Source organism: Hypanus sabinus, chromosome 3 (assembly GCF_030144855.1).
Source record: "Hypanus sabinus isolate sHypSab1 chromosome 3, sHypSab1.hap1, whole genome shotgun sequence".
NCBI lineage: Eukaryota > Metazoa > Chordata > Chondrichthyes > Myliobatiformes > Dasyatidae > Hypanus > Hypanus sabinus.
In genome coordinates this window covers 5,954,744-5,979,894 of record NC_082708.1, presented here as the reverse complement: position 1 = coordinate 5,979,894, position 25,151 = coordinate 5,954,744, and the positions used below count along the sequence as shown (strand labels likewise).

General features: G+C 43.1%; 1 protein-coding gene across 1 annotated transcript in view; it reads left to right on the top strand.

Moving 5' to 3' along the window:
- clpb (ClpB family mitochondrial disaggregase) overlaps window positions 1-25,151 on the top strand; it is a 170,696-nt gene that overhangs the window by 132,988 nt on the left and 12,557 nt on the right. The window contains exons 9-13 of the mRNA XM_059963614.1: window positions 10,518-10,573; window positions 12,155-12,199; window positions 15,949-16,110; window positions 17,205-17,361; window positions 23,705-23,778. Coding sequence (XP_059819597.1) covers window positions 10,518-10,573; window positions 12,155-12,199; window positions 15,949-16,110; window positions 17,205-17,361; window positions 23,705-23,778 — 494 coding nt within the window. The remainder of the gene's footprint in view (window positions 1-10,517; window positions 10,574-12,154; window positions 12,200-15,948; window positions 16,111-17,204; window positions 17,362-23,704; window positions 23,779-25,151) is intronic.

The window sequence follows — 25,151 nt, the reverse complement described above, 5'->3', positions numbered from 1 at the left end:
TACAGGTAAATCCTGGAGGAAAACCTGATGCAGTCTGCAAGAGAACTGCGACTTGGGAGAAGATTTGTTTTCCAGCAAGACAAAAACCCCAAGCATAAAGCCAATACTGCACAGGGATGGTTTAAAAACAACAAAGTTAACATCCTGCAGGGTCCAAGACAGCGTCCTGATGTGCAGAGCTTGATAGAGGCCCATCCACACAGACTCCAGGTTGTAATTGCTGCAAATGATGTGTCTACTAAATACTGACAAAGGGGGTGAGTATTTATGCAATCAGTATTTTGTGTTTAATAATTGTAATAAATTTATCCCAATTTGTAGAAATTTGTTTTCACTTTGATTAGTGCCAAAAAAGCTGAATTAAATGCACTGTAATTCAATGTTATAAAACAATAAAACTTCAGGTGGCTAGGGGCGAGGGAATACTTTTTATAGGTACTGGAGATGCTGAGATACATATGCTGGAACACATCATCAGTGATGTAAGCCGGGGTCATTGGGTCTTTTAACATCAGACACCCTCGCTCAGGCGATCCAGCCAGGCTTGATCAGGCCTCCTAGTTTGTGTCCCAGAAGCATTGGTCCATGGGTTACACCTCTTGGTCGATAACCATCTGCAGACTCGCCCGGTAACCTCTGTGATGGTCCTGATGTCTATGCAGCCCCCAGAATGCCAAGGAGAGAGTAGGTTCTGCACAGTAAGCAGCCGGCAAAACCTCTACATCCCACCTCTCTAGGTTCACATTGTACCCTCTACCCATCTGTGGACTGGTCTACCAGCTCCTGGTATTTAGCTTTCTTACGTTCAAGCACTTACTCAATCTGGTCTTTCCAAGGAACTGTTAGTTCTACCATGACCAGTTGCTTCAAAGACTCTGACTGAATAACCACGTCAGGAAATGATGAAGTCAGGATATTTTAATTGACTTTCAGTTGCTGGTCAAATGCCGTGGCGAGCAAGCCTGCTGATCTGAGCTGAGCCTGTGGTTAGTCTCCAGCTTTGACAAAGGCTGTGGGCTTTCTGGGTTGGTGGAGGTGCCTGCTGTTGTTCATAGCCGAGGAAGTACTTTCAACCTCTGCCTTCAGCACCTGGCCACAGGGATGGGTAATAAATGCTGTCCTTGACTCAGTGCCCCTGTGGCTGAAGTTTACTCAACGGCGACACCTTTGGGTACTTGAGGAACTGCAGCTTTTCACTCCCTCTGCAGGACATCATGGCAACAATTGGCTTTTAGCAATGAAGCATCCCTAAACATCTCCGCAGGAAAGTCATCAGACAAAATCTGGTACTAAGACAGATTGTTAGGAGTTAGTATTTAAGAAGCAGTTTAGTGAATGAAGATATGAGGGGGTGTTGGGACTAGAACTGGCTTATTATCTTCACACTTACTGAGGTATAGTGAGAAGCTTGTCAGGCAAACTTCAAACAGATCAAATTATTACACAGTACACTGAAGTGGTACAAGGGAAAACAAGAACAGAATTCAGAATAAAGGGTAGGTAGACAATAAATTAACTTTATTTGTGAAACATACAGTAAAATGTGTTGTTTGCGTCAGCAACCAACACTCTCCAACCAAGCTTCTGACGCCAACATAGCATGCCCGTAACCCACTAACCTTAACCCGTACATCTTCGGAATGTGGGAGGAAACCCACGCATTCATGGTTGAACTTACAAACTCCTTACAGACAGTGAACATTCATTGCTGGCACTGTAAAGCATTACACTAACCACTATTCTACTGTACTGGTGAAGGTCAGGAGGGCCAGTAATCATTGGACTTGTTCTCCACCACAATCACACTCTGTTCTGCTCACCATATCTTGTGACATATGCCATTGCTAATAAGCGTGATTCTGATTCTGAATGCATTTCTCTTCTCTTCTTGTACTGGACTCCATTTCTGCCATTGGCAGCCAACCCTGTTGACTTTCTCTGTCATCTGTACCTCCCAGGGTAAGACTCTTAAGATTATGCTGCCAGAGGCATAAAAACATCACCGAATCTGGCTCTCCAAAACTCTCAGACAATCAGTCTTTTGGATGACATGTTAAACTGATTCTGTCTGCTCCCTCAGCTGGGTGTAAAGAAAAATCACAAGAAACTATTTTGAAGAGGGGCAGGGAAGCTTTCTCTGGAGCCAGAGAAAGTATTTATCCCTCAGAACTATATTATTAAGGACAACAGTTAAATCTTCTCACTGATAAGCATGCTGAAAGTGACTCCTGAGCTTTGTGCTAATGCAGAGCCTGTCCTTCAAGATGTAGTGTAGACGAGATCTTCAATGCACAAGCATTCTAAGAAAAATGCAAGGAGCAGCATCAATCACTGTCCCAGGCCAGTAAGTCTTAGAAACATAGAAACATAGAAAATAGGTGCAGCAGTAGGCCATTCGGCCCTTCGAGCCTGCACCGCCATTCAGTATGATCATGGCTGATCATCCAACTCAGAACCCTGTACCTGCTTTCTCTCCATACTCCCTGATCCCTTTAGCCTCAAGGGCCATATCTAACTTCCTCTTAAATATAGTTAATGAACCGGTCTCAATTGTTTCCTGTGGCAGAGATTTCCACAGATTCACCACTCTCTGTGTGAAGAAGTTTTTCCTCATCTTGGTCCTAAAAGGCTTCCCCTTTATCCTTAAACTGTGACCCCTCATTCTGGACTTCCCCAACATCAGAAACAATCTTCCTGCATCTAGCCTGTCCAATCCCTTTAGAGTTTTATACGTTTCAATAAGATCCCCCCTGAATCTTCTAAATTCCAATGAGTATAAGCCTAGTTGATCTGGCCTTTCTTCATATGAAAGTCGTGCTATCCCAGGAATCAATCCGGTGAACCTTCTCTGTACTCCCTCTATGGCAAGAATGTCTTTGCTCAGATTAGGGGACCAAAACTGCACACAATATTCTAGGTGCGGTCTCACCAAGGCCTTGTACAACTGAAGTAGAACCTCCCTGCTCCTGTACACAAATCCTTTTGCTATGAATGCCAACATACCATTTGCCTTTTTCACCGCCTGCTGTTCCTGCATGCCCACCTTCAGTGACTGGTGTACAATGACACCCAGGTCTCGTTGCATCTCCCCTTTTCCTAATCGGCCACCGTTCAGATAATAATCTATTTTCCTGTCTTGCAACCAAAGTGGATAACCTCACATTTATCCACATTAAATTGCATCTACCATGAATTTGCCCACTCACCTAACCTACCCAAGTCACCCTGCATCCTCTTAGCATCCTCCTCACAGCTGACACCACCTCCCAGCTTCGTGTCATCCGCAAACTTGGAGATGCTACATTTAATTCCCTCATCTAAATCATTAATATATTGTAAACAACTGGGGTCCCAGCACTGAGCCTTGCAGTACCCCACTAGTCACTGCCTTTCATTCTGAAAAGGTCCCGTTTACTCCCACTCTTTGCTTCCTGTCTGCCAACCAATTCTCTATCCACATCAATACCATACCCTCAATACCATGTGCTTTAAGTTTGCACATTAATCTTCTGTGTGGGACCTTGTCAAAAGCCTTTTGAAAGTCTAAATATACCACATCCACTGGCTCTCCCCTATCCACTCTACTAGTTACATCTTTAAAAAATTCTATAAAATTCATCAGACATGATTTTCCTTTCACAAATCCATGCTGACTTTGTCCAATGATTTCACCTGTTTCCAAATGTGCTGTTATCACATCTTTGATAGCCGACTCTAGCATTTTCCCCACCATCGATGTCAGACTAACTGGTCTATAATTCCCCGGTTTCTCTCTCCCTCCTTTTTTAAAAAGTGGGGTTACATTAGCCATCCTCCAATCCTCAGGAACTAATCCAGAATCTAAGGAGTTTTGAAAAATTATCACTAATGCATCCACTATTTCTTGGGCTACTTCCTTAAGCACTCTGGGATGCAGACCATTTAGCCCTGGGGATTTATCTGCCTTTAATCCCTTCAATTTACCTAACACCACTTCCCTACTAACATGTATTTCCCTCAGTTTCTCCATCTCACTAGACCCTCGGTCCCTTACTATTTCCAGAAGATTATTTCTGTCCTCCTTAGTGAAGACAGAACCAAAGTAGTTATCAATTGGTCTGCCATGTCTTTGTTCCCTATGATCAGTTCACCTGTTTCTGACTGTAAAGGACCTACATTTGTCTTGACCAATCTTTTTCTTTTCACGTATCTATAAAAGCTTTTACAGTCAGTTTTTACGTTCCCTGCCAGCTTTCTCTCATAATCTTTTTCCCTTTCCTAATTAAGCCCTTTGTCCTCTTCTGCTAGTCTCTGAATTTCTCCCAGTCCTCAGGAGTGCCGCTTTTTTTTGCTAATTTATATGTTTCTTCTTTGGATTTGACACTATCCCCTAATTTCCCTTGTCAGCCACGGGTGCACTACCTTCCCTGGTTTATTCTTTTGCCAAACTGGGATGAACAATTGTTGTAGTTCATCCATGCGATCTTTAAATGCTTGCCATTGTATATCCACTGTCAACCCTTTAAGTATCATTTGCCAGTCTATCTTAACTAATTCACATCTCATACCTTCAAAGTTACCCTTCCTTAAGTTCAGAACCTTTGTTTCTGAATTAACTATGTCACTCTCCATCTTAATGAAGAATTCCACCATATTATGGTCACTCTTACCCAAGGGGCCTCGCACGACAAGATTGCTAACTAACCCTTCCTCATTGCTCAATACCCAATCTAGAATGGCCTGCTCTCTAGTTGGTTCCTCAACATGTTGGTTCAGAAAACCATCCCGCATACATTCCAAGAAATCCTCTTCCTCAGCACCCTTACCAATTTGGTTCACCCAATCTATATGTAGATTGAAGTCACCCATTATAACTACTGTTCCTTTAATGCACGCATTTCTAATTTCCTATTTAATGCCATCCCCAACCTCACTACTACTGTTAGGTGGACTGTACACAAATCCCACCAGCGTTTTCTGCCCCTTAGTGTTATGCAGCTCTACCCATATCGATTCCACATCCTCCAGGCTAATGTCCTTCCTTTCTATTGCGTTAATCTCCTCTCTAACCAGCAATGCTACCTCCTTTTCTTTCCTGTCTATCCCTCCTGAATATTGAATATCCCTGGATGTTGAGCTCCCATCCTTGGTCACCCTGGAGCCATGTCTCTGGGATCCCAACTATATCATATTCATTAATGACTATCTGCACATTCAATGCATCCACCTTGTTACGAATGCTCCTCGCATTGACACAGAAAGCCTTCAGGCTTGTTTTTACAACATTTTTAACCCTTATACAATTATGTTGAAAAGTGGCTCTTTTTGCTTTTTGCCCTGGATTTGCCTGCCTACCACTTTTACTTTTCACCTTACTACTTTTTGCGTCTACCCTCATTTTACACCCTCTGTCTCTCTGCACTTGTTCCCATCCCCCTGCCACATTAGTTTAAAGCCTCCTGAACAGCAGTAGCAAACACTCCCCCTAGGACATTAGTTCCAGTCCAGCCCAGGTGCAGACCGTCCTGTTTATACCGGTCCCACCTCCCCCAGAACTGGTTCCAATGCCCCAGAAATTTGAATTCTTCCCCCTTGCACCATTTTTCAAGCCACGTATTCATCTGAATTATCCTCCTATTTCTACTCTGACTAGCACGTGGCACTGATAGTAATCCAGAGATTATTACCTTTGTGGTCCTACTTTTTAGTTTATCTCCTAACTCCCTAAATTCACTTTGTAGGACCTCATCCAGTTTTTTACCTATATCGTTGGTACCTATGTGCATCACAACCACTGCAAAAGGCTTCAGCTCCATTAACTGAGGGGGATTATGGAGGTTGCGAGTAAAGTTTGGTCAGATAACATCTATGAAGGGGAATAAATTGGATGTTTCAGGCCAAGACCCTTCATCAGTCGAAATCCTCCAGCAGATAGTGTGCGGCCCTGATTCTGATTCTATTCTTTGATAAATAAATATAAGGAAAAATCAGTTAAATTAAGTATATAAATGTGTCTATTAAATAGTTAAGCTAAAATAAGTACTGTAGTGCGAAAAAACAAAAAGTAGTGAGGTAGTGTTAGTGGGTTCAATGTCCATTTAGAAATTGGATGGCAGAAGGAAGAAAGCTGTTTCTAAATCGCTGAGTGTGTGCCTTCCAGCTTCTGTACCTCCTTCCCAACAGTAACAGTAGGAAAAGGGCATCCTGGGTGGTGAGGATCCTTAAAGATGGATGCCACCTTCCTACGGCACTTGAGGATGTCTTGGATATTATGGAGGCTGGTATCCATGATGGAGCTGACTAACTTTACAAGTTTCTGCAACTGATTCTGATCTTGTGCAGTGACTGCTCCCCATGCCTGATGGTGATGCAGCCAGTCAGAATGCTCTCCACGGTACATTTGTAGAAGTTTTGAGTGTTTTAGAAGTCTCCTCAAACTCCTAATGAAATATAGCCACTGTCTTGCTTTCTTTATAGCTACATCAATATATTGGGACCAGGTTAGATACTCAGAGATTTTGACATCCAGGAACTTGAAATTGCTCAGTCTTTCCACTTCTGAACCCTCTATGAGGATTGGTTTCTGTACCCTCGTCTTACCCTTCCTGAAGTTCACAGTCAGCTCTTTTGTCTTACTGACGCTGAGTACAAGGTTGTTCCTGTGACACCACTCCACTAACTGGTATATCTTGGTCCTGTACACCCTCTCATCTCCATCTGAGATTCTGCCAACAATAGATGTGTCATCAGCAAATTTAATGATGGCATTTGAGCTATACCTCAGGAAAGGGGTTGTGTTTAAACTAGTAGTGTAATCATTTGAGTTGAGTATGATGTTCTCCTCAGGGGATGTGTATTGTCAGGTCCTCAGGTGGCTGTAGTGTGTGTGTGTGTGCGTGTTGGCCAAGATTTTTTTGCATAGTACTGTATATATCATGTGGAGCATAGAGTTAGTTTGTAAATTTGCCAGGAGCAAAGGATGCCAGGAATGGCAAGGGTGCAGCACCATGGGAGAGGTGTAGGTGTGGGACAGGTGGTAGAGAAGGAATGCCAGGGCAGGTTGGTGTGGGTGTAGCCTGATATACAGGCAAGGTCATTTGATTACAAATTGGTTTATTGATCATTACAGAATGTGCCTCTGGTGCTTCCCACTCCCTCCCCTTTCCCTTCCACCTTTCCCAACCATGATTCCTCTCTCCCTGCCCCCTTCCCACTCTCAGTCCACAATAGAGATCCATATCAGAATCAGGTTTATCATCACTCACATATGTCATGAAATTTGATTTTTTTTGTGACTGTTTTTTGAACAGTCCATGAATCCATGAACACTACCTCTCTATTTTGTTCTCTTTTTGCACTACTTTTTAAATTATCTCTATTGTAATATATAGTAATTTTTATGCCTTGCAATGTACTGCTGCTGCAAAACAACAAATTTCACAACATATGTCAGTGATAATAAACCTGATTCTGATTTATTGCATTTGCATTATTCCACTCGGCCCATTATACTTGTGCTTGCTTTTCAAAAGAGATCCAACCATATTAACTCCTCTAGCAACAGAGCAAGTCAAGTTCAAGTTTAATTGTAATTCAACCGTTTATGCACACCCTTGAATACAGACAAACAGAACAGTGTTACTCAGGGGCCAAGGTGCAGAACACAGTACCAAAAATCTTACCTAACACAAGACACATGTAACACATGTCAGATATCAGTAAAATACAGTCTCACAAAAAAATATAGTCCAAGTCCCTGAGTACATGAATGTTGCAGCAGTCTGCAGTCAAACACAATATTGCTCGTCTTCTGCCGAGCGAACACTGGAGGGCAGCGCTGGCTCGAGCTTGGCCGCCACACCGCACGGCCTCCAGCACTCTGGTGGAGTACTCTGATGCCTTTCCTGGGTGACTACAAACAGCTGACACTGCAGCTTAAGGCCCAGTCCTCACTAGGGCCGAGGTCACACAGCTCACCCTCTGCCTGCCAATAAAACAATGAGCAAAATTTCTAATATTTAACTCTTTCCAGGAGCTTACACATTGCAGATTTTTTTTTCCCAAGTAGCTTGCTCTTTCCCCAAATAGGTGACATAACAGATTCTTTCGTAAACGACAATTTTACTAATATCTTTAAAAATCTTCTCTAAGTTCAAAGTAAACTTATTATCAGAGTATGTATACTACCATGAGATTTCTTGCACGCAATCATAGTAGATGCAAAGAAACACAATAGAATCAATGAAAAAGCTACACAACCACAAGGATGGACACTGTAAACCAATTGCAAAAGAAGACAAACTGTGTAAATAAGAAAAACATAACGATAGACAGATAGATAATCTTATTGAGAATGTGAGTTGTAAAGTCCTTGAAAGTGAGTCCATTGGTTGTGGATTCAGTTCACTGTTGAGGTGAGTGAAGTTTTCCACGCTGGTTCAGGTTTTGATTGTAATGTAAAACTTCTGCAGTGAACAGCTGACCTGTTTTGTCTTAAAATGTCCTTTTGGATTTGGGTCCATATCCATAGAGCCCTCAAAGTTGCCTTGTAAGTTGACAGGATGGTTAAGAAAACGTATACAGTCGGTCCTTCTTATCCGCGGGTTCCGCGTGCGCGGATTCGACCAACTGCAGAACGGGAAAACCCAGAAGTTCTCTCTCCAGCACTCATTGTTTGAGCGTGTACAGACTATTTTTTCTTGTCATTATTCCCTAAACAATACGGTATAACAACTATTTACATAGCATTTACACTGTATTGGGTATTATAAGTAATCTAGAGATGATTTTAAAGTACAAGCAGTCCCCAGGTTATGAACAAGTACCGTTCCTGAGTCCATCTTCAAGTCGGATTTGAAGTCGGAACAGGTACATCCGGTATTATTTAGTGTCAGTTAGTCAAACGTTTGTCTTAGTATATAGTATATATTTTATCTTTCTATGCTTATAAAACATTTAAGATATGTATGTATTTCAATAACTAAACGACTGCGTTGCTTAGTAATAATTGTAGCTTGCATCGGGGCAGGGCCTTTCGCATGCTCCATTAAAATTGTTCTGATCGTTGACCGATTGTAGCCTAACACTTTTCCAATGACTGATGGTGTTTCACGTCTTTCCGATCACTTTATTACTTCCACTTTATTTTCAATTGTGATCGTCATTATTTTCATGAACAGAAACGCTGCAGATTCAGAGCAGCGCCACCGGGTCCTAATGTCTACCGCACTTAGACAGGTTAAATAAGGTCTGGGGTTCTGCTGGGTCCTAAAGACCACTGCACTGAGACAGGTTAATTAAGGGACTTGAGCATCCGCATTTTTTGGTATCCATGGGGGGTCCCAGAACCAATCCCCCGCGGATAAGGAGGGCCGACTAGTGTGCTGCCTTTCATTAGTCAAGGGGTTGAGTTCAAGAGCCGTGAGGTAATGTTGCAGCTCTATAAAACCCTGGTTAGACCATGCTTGGTGTATTGTGTTCAGTTCTGGTCGCCTCATTATAGGAAGGATTTGGAAACTTTAGAGAGGGTGCAAAGACTTACCTGGATGATTCCTGTCTTATGAGTATAGGTTGAGCGAGCTAAGGCTTTTCTCTTTGGAGCGAAGGAGGATGAGAGGTAAATTGATAGAGGTGTACAAGATAATAAGATGCATTGATTGAGTGGACAACCAGAGACTTTTTCCTCAGCGGAGAAATGGCTAATACAAGGGGCTTAATTCTGTATGGGGGGGGGTGGATGTCACAGGTAGGTTTTTTACACTGAGAGTGATGGATGTGGAACACACTACCGGGGTGGTGTTAGAGGCAGATACAGCAGGAACATTTAAGAAACTCTTCGATGGGCACAAGGATGATCGAAAAATGGAGGCCATATGAGGGGGGAAGTTAAATTGATCTTAAAGTAGGTTGCTACATTTTGGTAGGAGTAATCCAAATAGGACATACATGGGTAAATGGTAGGGCATTGAAGAATGCAGTAGAACAGAGTGATCTAGGAATAATGGTGCATAGTTCCCTGAAGGTGGAATCTCTTGTGGATAGGGTGGTGAAGAAAGCTTTTGGTATGCTGGCCTTTATAAATCAGAGCATTGAGTATAGGAGTTGGGATGTAATGTTAAAATTATATTGGTAAGGCCGAATTTGGAGTATTGTGTACAGTTCTGGTCATCGAATTATAGGAAAGATGTCAACAAATTTCTTTACTCAGATGGTGGTAGCTGTGTGGAACAAGCTTCCAGTAGAAGTGGTAGAGGCAGGTTCGGTATTGACATTTAAAGCAAAATTGGATAGGTATATGGACAGGAAAGGAATGGAGGGTTATGGGCTGAGTGCAGGTCGGTGGGACTAGGTGAGAGGAAGCATTCGGCACGGACTAGAAGGGCCGAGGTGGCTTGTTTCCGTGCTGTAATTGTTATATGGTTAAAAGATCAGCAAAACATTGTGAGCTGAATGGTCTGTACTGTGCTTATTGTTCTATGTTTTAATGTTTCATGGGAAGTTGGGCCAGATACTGAATTAATTTCTCATCTCTGCTGCAGGAAAAACAGAGCTGGCCAAGCATATTGCCAAGTACATGCACAACGACATCAAGAAGGTAGGAGAGAGACCTTTCTGCTGCATGTGTTGAAGATTTTTGTTTTCTTCTGTACCAACATCTGGATAAGTATGAGGACAAAGGGGTTTTAGAAGACTATGGACCAAACATGGGCAATTGGGACTGCTTGGTGAGGACCATGAAAGATGGCTTGAAGGACCTGTTTGCATGCTGTATGACTCTTAACTGGGTGTCAATATCTCTTAAGATCTATCCTGGGCCCAACATATTGATGCAATTATGAAGAAGGCACACCAATGGCTATATTTCATCAGGAGTTTGAGATTTGATATGTCACCAAATTACTATAGATATACCTTGGATAGAAACTATTTGCATCACCGTCTGGTATTTGCTCCAAAATACAAAAAAGCTACAGAGGGTTGTCGATTCAACCAGCTCCATCATGGGCACCTGTATCCCCATCATCTTCACTGCCTCAAGAGTGCAGCATTGATCACTATGAACCCTCGCCATCAAGGACGTGCCCTGTTCTTTTGCAGCCATCAAACGAATTTCAATGTAGTATATTGTAACATATATCTACAGTGGATTCCAGTTAATTGGGGCAGCTGCCTATTTGGAGCAATTCTTTAGGAACATCGATTAATCGAGTAAATAGCTCAGATTCCCTTCAGTTATCTGGGACACTGGTGCTTAATTCAGACAGGAGTCTGTTGCTGAACGGTTTCTAACTAACGTCAGTCATGTACGCTTTTGTGGCAGTTAAACACTACACTGTGCTTAGAGTGATCAGTTTTTAAATAGCGTCTCCCTAAAATCTCTCTTCAGGACCTTCACACCATTCCTACTTATATCATTTGTGCCAATATGTACCAAGATTTCGGGCCGCTCCCCCTCCCCCTCTCCCTTTAGAATGCCATGGACCTGATCCAAGATGTCCCTGACCCTGGCACCTGGAAGGCAACATATCATCCGGGTGTCTCTATCGCATCCACAGAATCTCATCCCTATTCCTCTGACTATGGAATCTCCTATCACCACTGCAGCCCCCTTCACCTCTCTTCTGTTCTGAGCCACGACACCAGACTCAACGCCAGAGACCGGTCACTACGGTTCCCCCATTAGGTCGTCTGCCTCAACAGTATCCAAAGTGGTATATTTATTATTGAGGGGAATGGCCACAGGGGTCCCTGTACTAGCTGCCCATTTCCTTTCCCTTTACTTACAGTCACCCCCTTACTATACCTGACTCCTGCAACCTAGGGGTGACTGCCTCCCTGTAGCTCCTATCACCTCTTCATTCTCCCGTGTGAGCCGAAGGTCCTCGAGCTGCAAATCATATAAACAACAGAAGCAAGCCAACAGCATTCCCAATTTGCTACACAGTTAAGCAGTAGTTTGCTTTTTTTTTATACGTTTTTAACTGTTTCCATGAAACTTAGGCTGATTGGGGCAGCCACTTAATTGGGCCAAAATGAACAGGTTCCGATGTGTCCCAGTCAACTGTATTTTGATAATAAATTTAATTTGAACTTTTGAACATTCATATAAATCCTCTTTGTCAATAAACATAACATCAAAAACAAGTTACTTACATGTTTTCTTTTCCCAATGCAGAAATTCATCCGGCTTGACATGTCAGAATTCCAGGAAAAGCACGAAGTAAGTTTCAGTTGGCAACACGATTGTGATCTGCCTGTGGATCACAACCTTCAACCTGGAGGCTCAGGTCAAGGGTGAAGAAATTCTCCACATTTTCCTTCCCCTTATCCCACAACCTCCATCAACTCATCTCTTTCCCCTTTCCACCTTCTCCATCTCCCTATCACCTACACATTTCTGGTTCCTCTCATTTAAAGTTAGTTAAAGTCTGTCCCGAGCCTTATAGGCTCATCAGGCCAGTACTTATGCCGGTTTCCGTGACTCCGGTATTCCCTCCCCCCAGATAGGACGCCAGTCTATCTTGAGTTTAACCCCCAGCATTCATTTTGCCGGTACCCATTTTCAGCTGGGTGGTCTGGAGCAATGTGTGGTTAAGTGCCTTGCTCAAGAACACAACACGCTGCCTCGGCTGGGGCTCGAACTCACGACGTTCGGATCGCTAGTCCAACGCCTTAACCACTTGGCCACGCACCACACTCCTCTCCTCAGCTTCCACCCTTTCTTCCATAGTCCACTCCCTTCTCCTATCAGATTCCATCTCCTTCAGCCCTTTGCCACTTCCACCAAACACCTTCCAGCTTTTTATTTCAGCCCTCCCTGTCCCAACCACCCACCTTCCTCCTCACCTTGTCTCACCTAACTCCTGCCAGCTTGTACTCCTCCCCCTCTCACCTTCTTATCCTGGCTTCTCCCCCTTCCTCTCAGTTGTCTAAACATTGACTGTTTATTCCCCTTCTCCTCACCTTCTTCTGGTTCCTCTCCACCTTCCCTTTCTTCTATGGTCCACTCTCCTCTCGTAAAAGATTCCATCTTCTATATCCCTTTGTCACCTCCACCAATTACCAACAGTTTCTGATATCAGTCCCTCTTTCACTCCTCCCTCACCTGCCTATCACTCTCCTCATCTGGAAGTTTCGGAGGAAGGCTTTGTATCTAGTTCAAGTTTATTTTCATTCAACCTTCTACATACAGTTGCAAGAAAATGTTTGTGAAACCTGGTTTTCTGCATTAATTACTCACAAAATGTGGTCATCACAATAATTGACAAATCCAATCTGCCTAAGCTAACACACAAATAGTTGTACTACTTCTCATCAACACTGAGTACACCATTTAAACAGTCACAGTCCAGATTCAAAAAAGTATGTGAAAATCTAGGGTATTGTCTTCTACAAAAGCTATTTGGAGTCAGGTGTTCCAACAAATGAGATGAGATTGGAGGTGTGGGTTGTGGAGCTGCCCTGCCTTATAAAAAAGACACATAAAGTCAGATTACTGACAGCACCTGCTCTTCTTAAGAAAAATCTGCTTATGTGCACCATGCCTTGATCAAAACAGCTTTCAGATGACCTTAGAAGAAGGATTGTAGAGATACATGAAGCTGGAAAAGGATCCAAAAGCATTTCTAAAGACCCGAGTGTTCATCAGTCCACAGTAAGAGAAATTGTCTCCAAATGGAGGAAACTCAGTACTGTTGCTACTGTCCCTAGGAGTGGGCATCCTACAAAAATCACACCAAGAGCACAACTGAAGGAGGTGAAACCTCTAGAACTTGCTAAAGTTGCTGCTCATGCATCCACTGTAAGAAAATCACTGAACGAGAATGGCACAAGGAAGGGCACTACAGAGGAAAACCGCTGCTCTCCAAAAACAGCATTACTGCACCCTTCAAATTTGTAAGGACCACCTGAGTGTTCCACAACACTTCTGGGACAATATTCTGTGGACAGATGAGACAAAAGTTGAATTTTTTTTGGCAGAAACATGCATTTCTATGTTTTGAGGAAAAAGGGCACTGCACACCAACACCTAAACCTCATCCCAACTGTGAAACATGGTGGAAGGAGCATCATGGTTTGGGGCTGCTTTGCTGCCTCAAAGCCTGGACAGCTTGCAATTGTTGAATGAACAATGAATTCAAAATTGTATCAAGGCATTTTACAGAAGAGTGTTAGGGTTGCAGTTCATCACCTGAAGCTTAATAGAACATAGAATAGTACAGCACATTACAGGCCCTTCGGCCCACAATGTTGTGCTGACCTTCAAACCCTGCCTCACATATAACCCCCACCTTAAATTCCTCCATATACTTGTCTAGTAGTCTCTTAAACTTCACTAGTGTGTCCAACTTCACTAGAGGTTGGATAATGCAACAAGACAATGATCTGAAACACGAGTAATCAACAACAAAACGCTTTAAAAAGAAAAAAAAATTGTGTTTTGGAATGGCCAAGTCAGAATCCAGACCCTATTGAGATGCTGTGGCATGACCTGATGAGAGCTGTTCATGCAAGGTATCCCAGAAATATTGATGAACTGAAACAGTTTTGTATGGAGGAATGGTCTATGATTCCTCCTCACCACTGTGCAGTCTGATCAGCAGCTACAGGAAATGTTTGGTGGAGGTTATTGCTGTTAACTACCAGTTATTAAATGCAAGGGTTCACATACTTTTTACAGCCTGGACTGTGAAAGATTTAAAAATGTGTTCAATAAAGACATGGAAGTACAATTGCTTGTGTAATTAATTTAGGCAGATTGTGTCTGTCTTTTATTCTGACTTGGATGAAGATCAGATCACATGTTATTAGTAATTAATGCAGAAACCCAGGAAATTGACAATGCTAAGGGCCCTGCATACATAGCATGTATGATGGCCTCTGGAGTTTCTGATGGGACAATAGTTTTATTTGTCACACATACATGAGAACAAACAGTGAAATACATCATTGGTGTCAATGACCAACCCAGTCCAACTATGTGCCGGTGGCAGCCTGCAAGTGTTACCATGCTTCCAGCACCTGCACAGAACATAGAACATAGGACGTAAAACATTACAGCACAGTACCTTAGGACCTTAGGACCACAAAGTGCTGACCACCTAACCTACACGAAGATCAATCTAACCGGTCCCTCCTACATAACCCTACATTTTTCTTTCATCCATGTGCCTATCGAAGAGTTTCTTAAATGCCCCTAATGTATCTGCCTCTGCCACCATCCCTGGCAGGGTGCCAACGCACTCACCACCACTGACATCCTCCCCACCCCATACTTTCCGCCAACCACCTTAAAAGTGTGCCTCCTCCTGTTAGCCATTCTGCCCTGGGAAAAAGTCCCTGGCTGTTTACTTGATAGCTTGCCCACAACATACTAACCCTTACTGCATGTACATCTTTGGAACAGGTCTTTTGCCAAAAATACATTTATTATATATTCAAACTACTATAGTGCTCTTGTACAAGCTCATTGCAAGCAAAAACCAGGCAAGTTATGAGTAACACAGACTAAAGTAACAAGTTCCCATCCTCATTGAGGATGGCATTTATCCCCCACAGTGCCCAAAACACCTCAATGTTACCCATGGGTGCTATGTGTTCTTTTTTCACAGCTACCTCAGCACAGGTATACCTCCTGAACATCGCCAGGCCATCAGCTTGGGCAGAACCCTCCGTTGCCCATCTCCAGGACCCACAGTTAGCTCTCTTAGCTAGCCTAGTGTTTAGTAGAACAATAAAGAGGGAATTTACTCTGTGCCTAAATGGTTTTCCAGTCCAGCGAGTGTTTGATGTGACATCATAGAGGGAATTAACTTTGTGTCTTCTGTATACCATGTTATTGTGAAAAACTTTTTAAAAATTAAGTTCATTATGGAAGTCCTTTACCTTGCTGAATATTGATCCGTTCAAAATTCAGACACTTTTCAACCAACCAGACAGGATGTAGGAGTGGGGTGAATTGTTTTGCAGGTTGCGAAGTTTATTGGCTCCCCTCCCGGTTACGTGGGCCATGAGGAAGGTGGGCAGCTCACCAAGAAGCTGAAGCAGAATCCAAACGCCGTGGTCCTTTTCGATGAGGTGGACAAGGCCCATCCCGATGTCCTCACCATCATGCTGCAGCTCTTTGATGAGGTAAGAAATTGAGGCATGACAGGTGTATTCCTCTCCATAGGTGCTGCCTGACCTGCCAAGTTCCCCCAGCATTGTGCGTGTTACTCTGGATTTCCAGCATCTGCAGAATCTCCTGTGTTTACTATCACTCAGGCCCTAGTGCCTGCAGTCGCATTCAATAAGAAGATGGCTGTTCTACCTAAGCACCATTTTCCTGCCCTAAGCCCCTATCCCCCTTCTCAACCATAAAAATAGATTAACTATTTATCTCACTTTCCAAGAAACTGCAGAGTTGTGGACGCAGCTCAGCACATCATGGAAACCAGCCTCCCCTCCATGGACTCTGTCTACATTTCTCCCTGCCTCAGTAAAGCAGCCGGTGTAATTAACAATCCATCCCACCCTGGACATTCTTTCTTCTCCCTCATCCCATCGGGTAGAAGAAACAACAGCCTGTACGCATGTACCACCAGGCTCAAGGCCAGTCTCTACTCCACTGCTACCAGACCACTGAACAATCCCCTGGTATGATAAGACTCTCGACCTCACAATCAGACCCTGCACTTTCTACATTCACTTTCTCTGTGACTGGCATTTTTATTTATTTATCTATTTTTCTATCTAATTATCTATTGATTTATTTACTGCTTGTTTGTTCATATAGTGCAGAGTAGACCCTTCCAGTCCTTTGAACCATACTACCCAGCAACCCACCTATCAACCCAAACAGGGGATATTTACAATGACCAATTAACCTACTAACTGGTTAACCTTTGCACTGTGGATGCAAACCCACATGCTCACGGGAAGGAGGTGCAAATTTGGTCACGTGGTGGTTAGCATAACACGAGTATAGGCCAACGATCAGGGTTCAATCCCTGTCTCTGTAAGGAGCTTGTACATTCTCCCTGTGACTATGTGTGTTTCCTCTGGGTGCTCTGATTTCCTCCTACATACCCAAGCCATATGTGTTAGTAAATTGTGGACATGTTAATCTTTATGATCTTTGCTTCACGTGAGTCAATTGCATCCTAATATCTTTCCCCGTGGATTTGTAGTATTCCTTCAGAGAAGTGGCATTCACCTCTGTTCTACCCCCAACCTGATCTTTGCAGGGCAGGCTGACAGACGGCAAGGGAAAGACCATCGAGTGCAAGGACGCAATCTTCATCATGACCTCCAACGTAGCCAGCGATGAAATTGCCCAGCACGCCTTGCAGCTGAGGCAGGAAGCCCAAGAGTTGAGCAAGAAACGACTGGCCGAGAATCTAGGTAACATCGTGGAAAGTGAGCTGGCATAGCTCCAAATCTTTCCTTTGAAAAGATAAAGATTAGTTTTATTTGTCACATGTACGGTACATCAAAGCATGGGGTGAAGTGGTTTTGTGAGGGGTAGATCATGCCTCACAAGCCTGATTGAATTCTTTGAGGACGTGACAAAGCACACTGATGAAGGTAGAGTAGTGGATGTAGTATATATGAATTTCAGTGTTGGGTTTGATAAGATTCCCCAAATTCATTAAGGAAAACAGCAGGCTTGGGATCCAGGGGAACTTGATAGTGTGGATCCAGGTTGATTTATCGTGTGTGCATCAAAACATGCAGTGAAATGTGTCATTTGCGCTAACACCAATGGATGTGCTGGGGGCAGCTCGCGGCTGTCACCACCGCTGTTCCCTCTAAGCTGCACAGGCGGGGAAGTAACTGTTTTTGAGTCTGGTGGTCCTGGTGTAACCTGCTCCCTGATGGGAGTGGGACAGACAAGGTGGGTTCTATGAAATGCATCAAGGAGCAACACAGTCTGAGTGTGTGCTTGGGGCAGACCACAAGTGTTGCTGTGCTTCTGCCACTTTGTCCATGCTTGATCACTGACCCTATCTGTCTCCCTTTGGGTCCTCATGACCTCCTAGCCCACCAACACACACAAAGTGCTGCAGAAACTCAGCAGGCCAGGCAGCATCTATGGAAAAGATTGCTGCATTCCTTCAGCATTTTGTGTGTGTTGCTTGGACTTCCAGCATCTATAGATTTTCTTTTGTTTGTATTCCTAGCCCACCTGTCATTATCAAAGTTGCCCACAATACCCTTGGTTCCATCACTCAATGGGTATTGTAAGTATTCTGTGTGACTCACTCTGGTACCGAGTGGTGGCTTCAGCAGCAGAGATATTGTTCAGTCAGGCCGTTGTTGGATGCTGCCTTCAGTTGTGGAGACATTGTTTCTATCGAGTTAGTGGAAAAATCAAGGGCTTGTTGATGAGGGTGGAGTCACAGCTTTTGTCTTAGCTGTGCACATCATTAGAGCCAGAGAACTATGGAGCATGGAAAACAGGCCTTTTGGCCCAACTTGTCCATACTGACCAGGTTGCCCAACCACTTGTCAGCAATTGGCTCATATTCTTCTGAAGCCCTCCCCACCATTGAGCACATTTACAAGGAGTATCCAGGACCACCACCATCCAGGCCAAGCTCTCTTCTCGCTACTACCATCGGGAAGGAGGTACAGGAGTGTTAGGTCTCACACCTACCAGACTCGTACAGCCATCAGACTCCTGATAACTTTTCGTGCTTTAAATCGGAACTGACTACAGACTCACTTTCAAGGACCCAACTACTCATATTCTGTGCTTTTTTTTTTGCACAATTTATCTTCTTTTGCACATTGGTCATTTGTCAGTCTTTATTTATGTATAGTTTTTTCATAAATTCTGATATATTTCTTTATTTTCCTGTAAATTCATGCAAGAAAATAAATCCCAAATAGATGTATGGTGTCATGTGAGGCCTCTGTTGGTCAGGGTCGACCATGGATATTGTGTCCCAGCTATCTAGATATGCATGCCAGGGCAGTATGATATGGAGAGCAAGTTGTTGCCCATGTGGCAATCTCTGCTTTTCCACACATCTGATTGGCCCAAAGGAGTGGCAGAGACCGATACTGATTGGCACCAGCAGCATCACAGTAGTTGCCAGTCAACGTTGAACTTAACGTAGGAATGCCTTAGGGACTTCAGCTCTAGATATTTCCCTTGGGGATTTACTCCTGAAGACTTCCTCACTAGTGGGTATAGCTGCAAGGCAGTGAAGTTTGAGATCAGAGTTTTCCTTCTCCTATATGAGCTGCCAGCCATGGCTGACGAACCCCGTCTGCCTGGTTTTAAGATACCATAAACCTGCCTTTGCCCCTTCTCCTGTCAGTAGAAACAGATCCACTAGGCTTAGTAGCTAAGCCACACGTGAAGTACAGAATATGTAATTTGATAATAAATTTACTTCGACTTTTTATATCCATGCATCTGTCCAGATGTCATAATTGTAGCTATCTGTACCATTTCCTCTGGCAGCCTGTTCCATATGCGGACCACCATCCGTGTGAAATAGTTGCCCCTCAGGTCCCCTTTCAATCTCTCCCCTCCCACATTAAATTAATGCCCTCTAGTTTTAGACCCCTGTACCCTAGGAGAAAGATTGTGATCACCCTCCCCAACCCACTTATCTTTGCCCCCTCTTTACTTTGAAAACCCCTACAAGGTCACCCTTGGTCTCCTTCACTCCAGGAATAAACAGTAGTAACCTATCCAGCCTCTCTTCATGACTCAAACCCACTAGACCTGGTGACAATTTGTACATCTTCTTTGTACCCTTTCTAGTGTTATGACATCCTCTAGGCTTCATGTGAAGTGACCAGTACCTGGGCAGTACAGTAACATATTGGTTAGCATCATCCTCTACTTGTGGCAGTGATCACGATTGGGGTTCAATTCCTTCTGCTGTCTGTAAAGAGTTTGTATGTTCTCCCCGTGATGCTGAGGGTTTCCTCCTAGGGCTCTGGTTTCCTCCCACATTCCAAAGATGTATGGTTAGAGTTACTAAGTTGTGGGCATGCTATGTTGGCGTTGGAAACATGGAGACACTTGTGGGCTGCCCCCATCACATCATCGGAGTGTGTTTGTCATTGACACAATGATGCATTTCACTGTATTTTATGACGTTGATGCACCATCAATAACTCTCTGAGACGTGAGGCGAGATATAGGCTTTTATTGGCTGGAAGAAAGAACAAGCAGCAAATGACCACCACACTACATCCTGGAGACTGAGGCCGGGGCTGTGTCTCCAATCGCCTTTATACCGGCGTCCATGGGAGGAACCACAGGAGCAATCAGCGGGCAGGGCGTGTCCAGACAGGTATATGTAGTTCTCCACAGACGTACAGCACCTTGAAAAAATTATTCAGCCCCTAATCCTTTGTTCACATAAATGAGTATTACAACCAGGGATTTTGATCCACTTAACTGAGGGTTTTTATTTGTAAATCACATGCTCCTTTTCTTTCACAGTAGAGCCTTAAAAAAGGAAAATTGGAAATAATGAAAAACTAAAAAATCAAAAACTGATATTTCAGCAGTTCGAAAGTATTCACCCCTCTTTGCTTTGTATTGAATCACCTTTCGCAGCTATTACAGCCAACAATCTTTTTGGATAAGTCTCTACTAGCTTTGCAAAATGTGTTGGAGCAGTATTTGACCATTCCTCCTTGCAAAATTGCTCAAGCTGTGCCAGGATAAGTTGGGGAGCAGTGGTGGACAGCGATCTCGAGGTGTTGCAGAAATATTCAGTTGGGTTAAGGTCAGGACTCTGATTGGGCCACTCAAGAACATCAATTTTCTTAATTTGAAGCCACTCCATGTTGCTCTGGCAGTGTATGTTTTGGGTCATTGTCCTGCTGAAAGACAAACTTCTTCATCAGTTTGAGCTTTTTGGGAGAGGCTAGCAGGTTTTTATCCAGGATCTAGCAGCATTCACCTTCTCATCAATCATGGCCAGATAACCAGTCCCTGCTGCTGAACAGCATTCCCATAGCATGATGCTACCTTCACCATACTTTACAGTAGGAATGGTGTTACCTGGCTGATGTGTAGTATTAGATTTATGCCAAACGTATCACCTAGTGTTGAGGCCAAAGTGTTCCACTTTGGTCTCATCTGACCACAATACATTTTTCCATATCTTTACAGTATTGTCTAAGTGATGCTTTGCAAAGTCTGTGCAGACAGAAAATGCTATCTTTTTTTGGGGGGCCAGGGCTTCCTCCTTGCCACTTTTCTATAAATACCCTTTTCGTTCAAAGCCTTTGTGATTGTGGAATCGTGAACTTAATTTCCAGTTGCAACCAATTGTGCAGCTCACTCAGAGTGACTGTTGGTGTCACAGTATCCTCTCTTACAAGTGTCATTCTTCTCTGGCGATTAACTTTAAAAGGGTGGCTATGGTTTCATATTTTTTCTCCTTTTCATGATGGACTGCACTAAGCATTGAGGCAGGAAAGTTGTTTACACTAGTAAATGAGAGTAGAACTAGGGGACATAGTGTCAAGAGTCAAGGGAGTAGATTTAGGAGGAACTGCTTTTCCCAGAGAGTGATGAATTTGTGGAATTCTGTGCCCAATGAAGCAGTGGAGGCTACCTCAGTAAATATACTTAAGATAAAGTTCAGTACATTTTTGCATAGTAGGGGAATTAAGAGTTATGGGGAAAAGGCATGTAGGTGGAGGTGAGTCCATGGTCAGATAAGGCATAATCTTATTGAATGGTGAAGCAATGGGTCGGATGGCCTACTCCTGCTCCTATTTCTTAAGTTCTTGTGAGGTATGTTCAGATGGTCTGTACCCTTCCCCAGATTTGTGCTGCTCTATTGTCATCTCCCTGACTTGTCTTGTAAACTCTTCTTCCTTTTGGTTTGGTCTGTTGAAAATCTACCATACTGTTGGACCTTACAGAGAGGGGGGTGTACTTATTCTTATAAATTCATTGAAACAGCTCTGCATCAACTATTTGATGAGTTGTTAAGGTAATAGTATATTACAAGTGAGGAAAGTTAGCATAGTAATTACAAAGGGGATGAATAATTTTTCAGCCTCACAATTTTGGTTTTTAATTTTTAGTAAATTGTTGACAGGTTTTGGAATTTTTCTTTTGATTTGACATGATGCACAGTATTTTGCAGATTAGCTCAAATTAGCTGCTTTAATATACATTTAGAAAATGAGAGAGTAAACTGTGAAAATAGCTGTGGGAGCGAAATACTTTTTCAAGGCACTTGAAAAATACAACTATTTGTATATTGAAAAAATACTGTGACAAATACTGCTGTACATAATATTGCAAATGTGGCTTTGTCAATGTTGTGTACTGCTGTGATGTTATGTCCCAACTTAATATCCTGATTGATGAAAGACGTGGGAGCAGAATTAGAGCACTCAACAAGCGTACCGAGTGCCTCCTTTCCCACACTACCTACCTGAGTCTCTCTGCACGTAGCTTAGGTCTCTCTGTTCTATTACACTTTCCAGGGCCTGTCTACTTGTTGGGTCATTTGAAATACATTGTGTGTTCCTTGTCCATACAGTCATAGAGCACTACTGCACAGAAACAGGCCCTTCAGACCATCTAATCCATGCCAAACTATGATTTTGTTTCATCCCATCTGGGCCGTAGCCCTCCATACCCCTCACATCTGTGTACATTCAAACTTCTCTTAAATGTTACAGTTGAGTACACATCCACCACTTTTGCTGGCACCTCATTCCATGCTCTCACCACCCTGTCAATGAAGATGTTCCCCTTAAAAAGGTCTGCTTTTTCTCTTAACCCATGACTTATAGTTTTAGTCTCCCTCAACTTCAGTGGAAAAAGCCTACTTACATTTACCCTATATATACCCTCATAATTTTGTGTACCTCTATCAAATCTTCTCTCATTCTCCTACACTCCAGGGAATAAATTCCTAACCTATTCAAACTTTCATATTAACTCATATCCAGCAACAACCTTGTAAATTTTTTCTGTACTCTTTCAATTTTATTGACATCTTTCCTGTAGGGAGGTGACCAGAACTACACACAATACTCCAAATTAGGCCTCACCAACATCTTATACATCTTCAACGTAACATCCCAACTCCCGTACTTAGTATTTTGATTTATAAAGGCCAATGTGCCAAAAGCTCTCTTTACAACTCTATCTATCTGTGATGCCACCTTCAATGAATTATGGATCTATATTCCCATATCCCTCGTCCTTCCACACTCCTTAATGCCCTGCTTTTCTCTGTGTAAGTCCTACCTGGTTTGTCCTACAGAAGTGCAACACCTCACACTTGCCTCCATTAAATTTCATCAGTCATTTTTCAGCCTATTCAGCTGAAAAATTATTCTTGTCACATCAGAGCAGCTTGAAGTTACCCACTGTTGAACTACCCACTGTTCCCACTAAACGGCCGCGCAGTAACGGAAAAGCCCCCGCTCACATAGCCTTTGTTGTCTCACAGCTGGAATTGGACACAGGTAGAAAGGTTTACAAAACGTGAAAGATTTTCTTTGTTGTCCTGTATTTCATTATACCTTTCAATTGATAAACAAAATCAGATGTGTGTTATTTTTCAGTCTTCATTCTAAATATTTATGGTACATTTATTACAAAAATAAACATTTAAAGTGCTGTGCAATTTTCAGGCCCTGTAAAAATTTCCTGCTGAGAGGAATGATTGGTCTACACAACTGAAAAATAAATTAGAGGGAACATTGACTGTCACATTTTTCTCCCTGGTTACTGCAGGTGACGAGCTTCTGACAGAGAAAGTGACCATCTCCAATCAGTTCAAGGAGCATGTGATCAGACCAATCCTGAAGGTAATGGAATTGTTCACTTCATCACGTGTCTCACGGACCTTCAAAGACATCAGTGAGCAAAGAGGGATACATAGAGATGACAGCCAGACGCTTTTTCCCAGGGCAGAAATGCCTATTATGTGGGGGGCATAGCTGTGACTACCTTAAAGAACCGAAATTAACATAAATTATACATATCTTACACACATGCAAAAATGAACACAATAAACATAACAATGCGAGTACAAGTTGAGAAACAGATGAAGAAATTCTGAGTTAGTGTTCAGCTTTTTCAAGTCACTTTGAAAAGCTGATGACAGTGGCAGCCTAAGACCTGGGAGCACAATTAGGCCATTTGGCCCATCGAATTTGCTCTACCATTCCATCATGGCTGATCCGCATCCATCTCAAACCCAATGGGCCTTCTCCCCATAACCCTTCACAACCTGATTAATCAAGAACCTATCAACCTCTGCCATAAAGGCACCCAGGGAGCTGGCATCCACATTCCACAGATCACCACCCTCTGGCTCAAGAAATTCCTGCTCCTCATCTCTTTTCTACGTGGCCAGCCCTCTGTTCTGAGGCTGGGTTCTCTGGACCTAGACTCCGCCACCAAAGGAAACATCCTCTTCACATTCACTCTATCTAGGAATGCTTTCGACATTCAGAACCTTAAGGTGTTTGAATGAAAGTATGGTGGGGCGGATGTCAAAGACAAGTTTAGAGTCATAGAAAAGTATTGCACAGAAACAGGCCCTTCAACCCATCTAGTCCATACCAAAAACCATTTAACCTGCCTGCTCCCATAGCCCTCCATACCCCAACTATCCATGTACCTATCCAAACTTCTCTTAAACATTGAAATCAAGCTCACATGCACCATTTGCGCTGGCAGCTCGTTCCACACTCTCACGACCCTCTTCTTCACACAGTTTTGCCTCATATCCTTTAACCCATGGCCTCTGGCTGTAGTCCCACCCAACCTCAGTGGAAAAAGTCTGCTTCCCTAACTATACCCCTCATAATTTTGTATACCCGTCTATCAGATCTCCTCTGAATCTTCTAAGGAATACAGTCCTAACCTGTTCAATCTTTCCTTATACCTCAGGTCCTCTAGACCCAGCAACATCCTTATAAATTTTCTCTGTACTCTTCCAACTCTTCCAGATCATTGATATAGATGACGAACAACAAAGGACCCAGCACCGATCCTGTGGGACACCACTAGTCACAGGGAGTCCAGTGGAGTCTAGTCAGAGAGACAACCGTCTACTCCCACTTTACGGCTTCTCCCACAAAACCAATGTCTAACCCAATTTACTACCTCATCCTGAATGCCAAGCAACAGAACCTTCTTGACCAGTTTCCCATGTGGGACCTTGTCAAGTCCT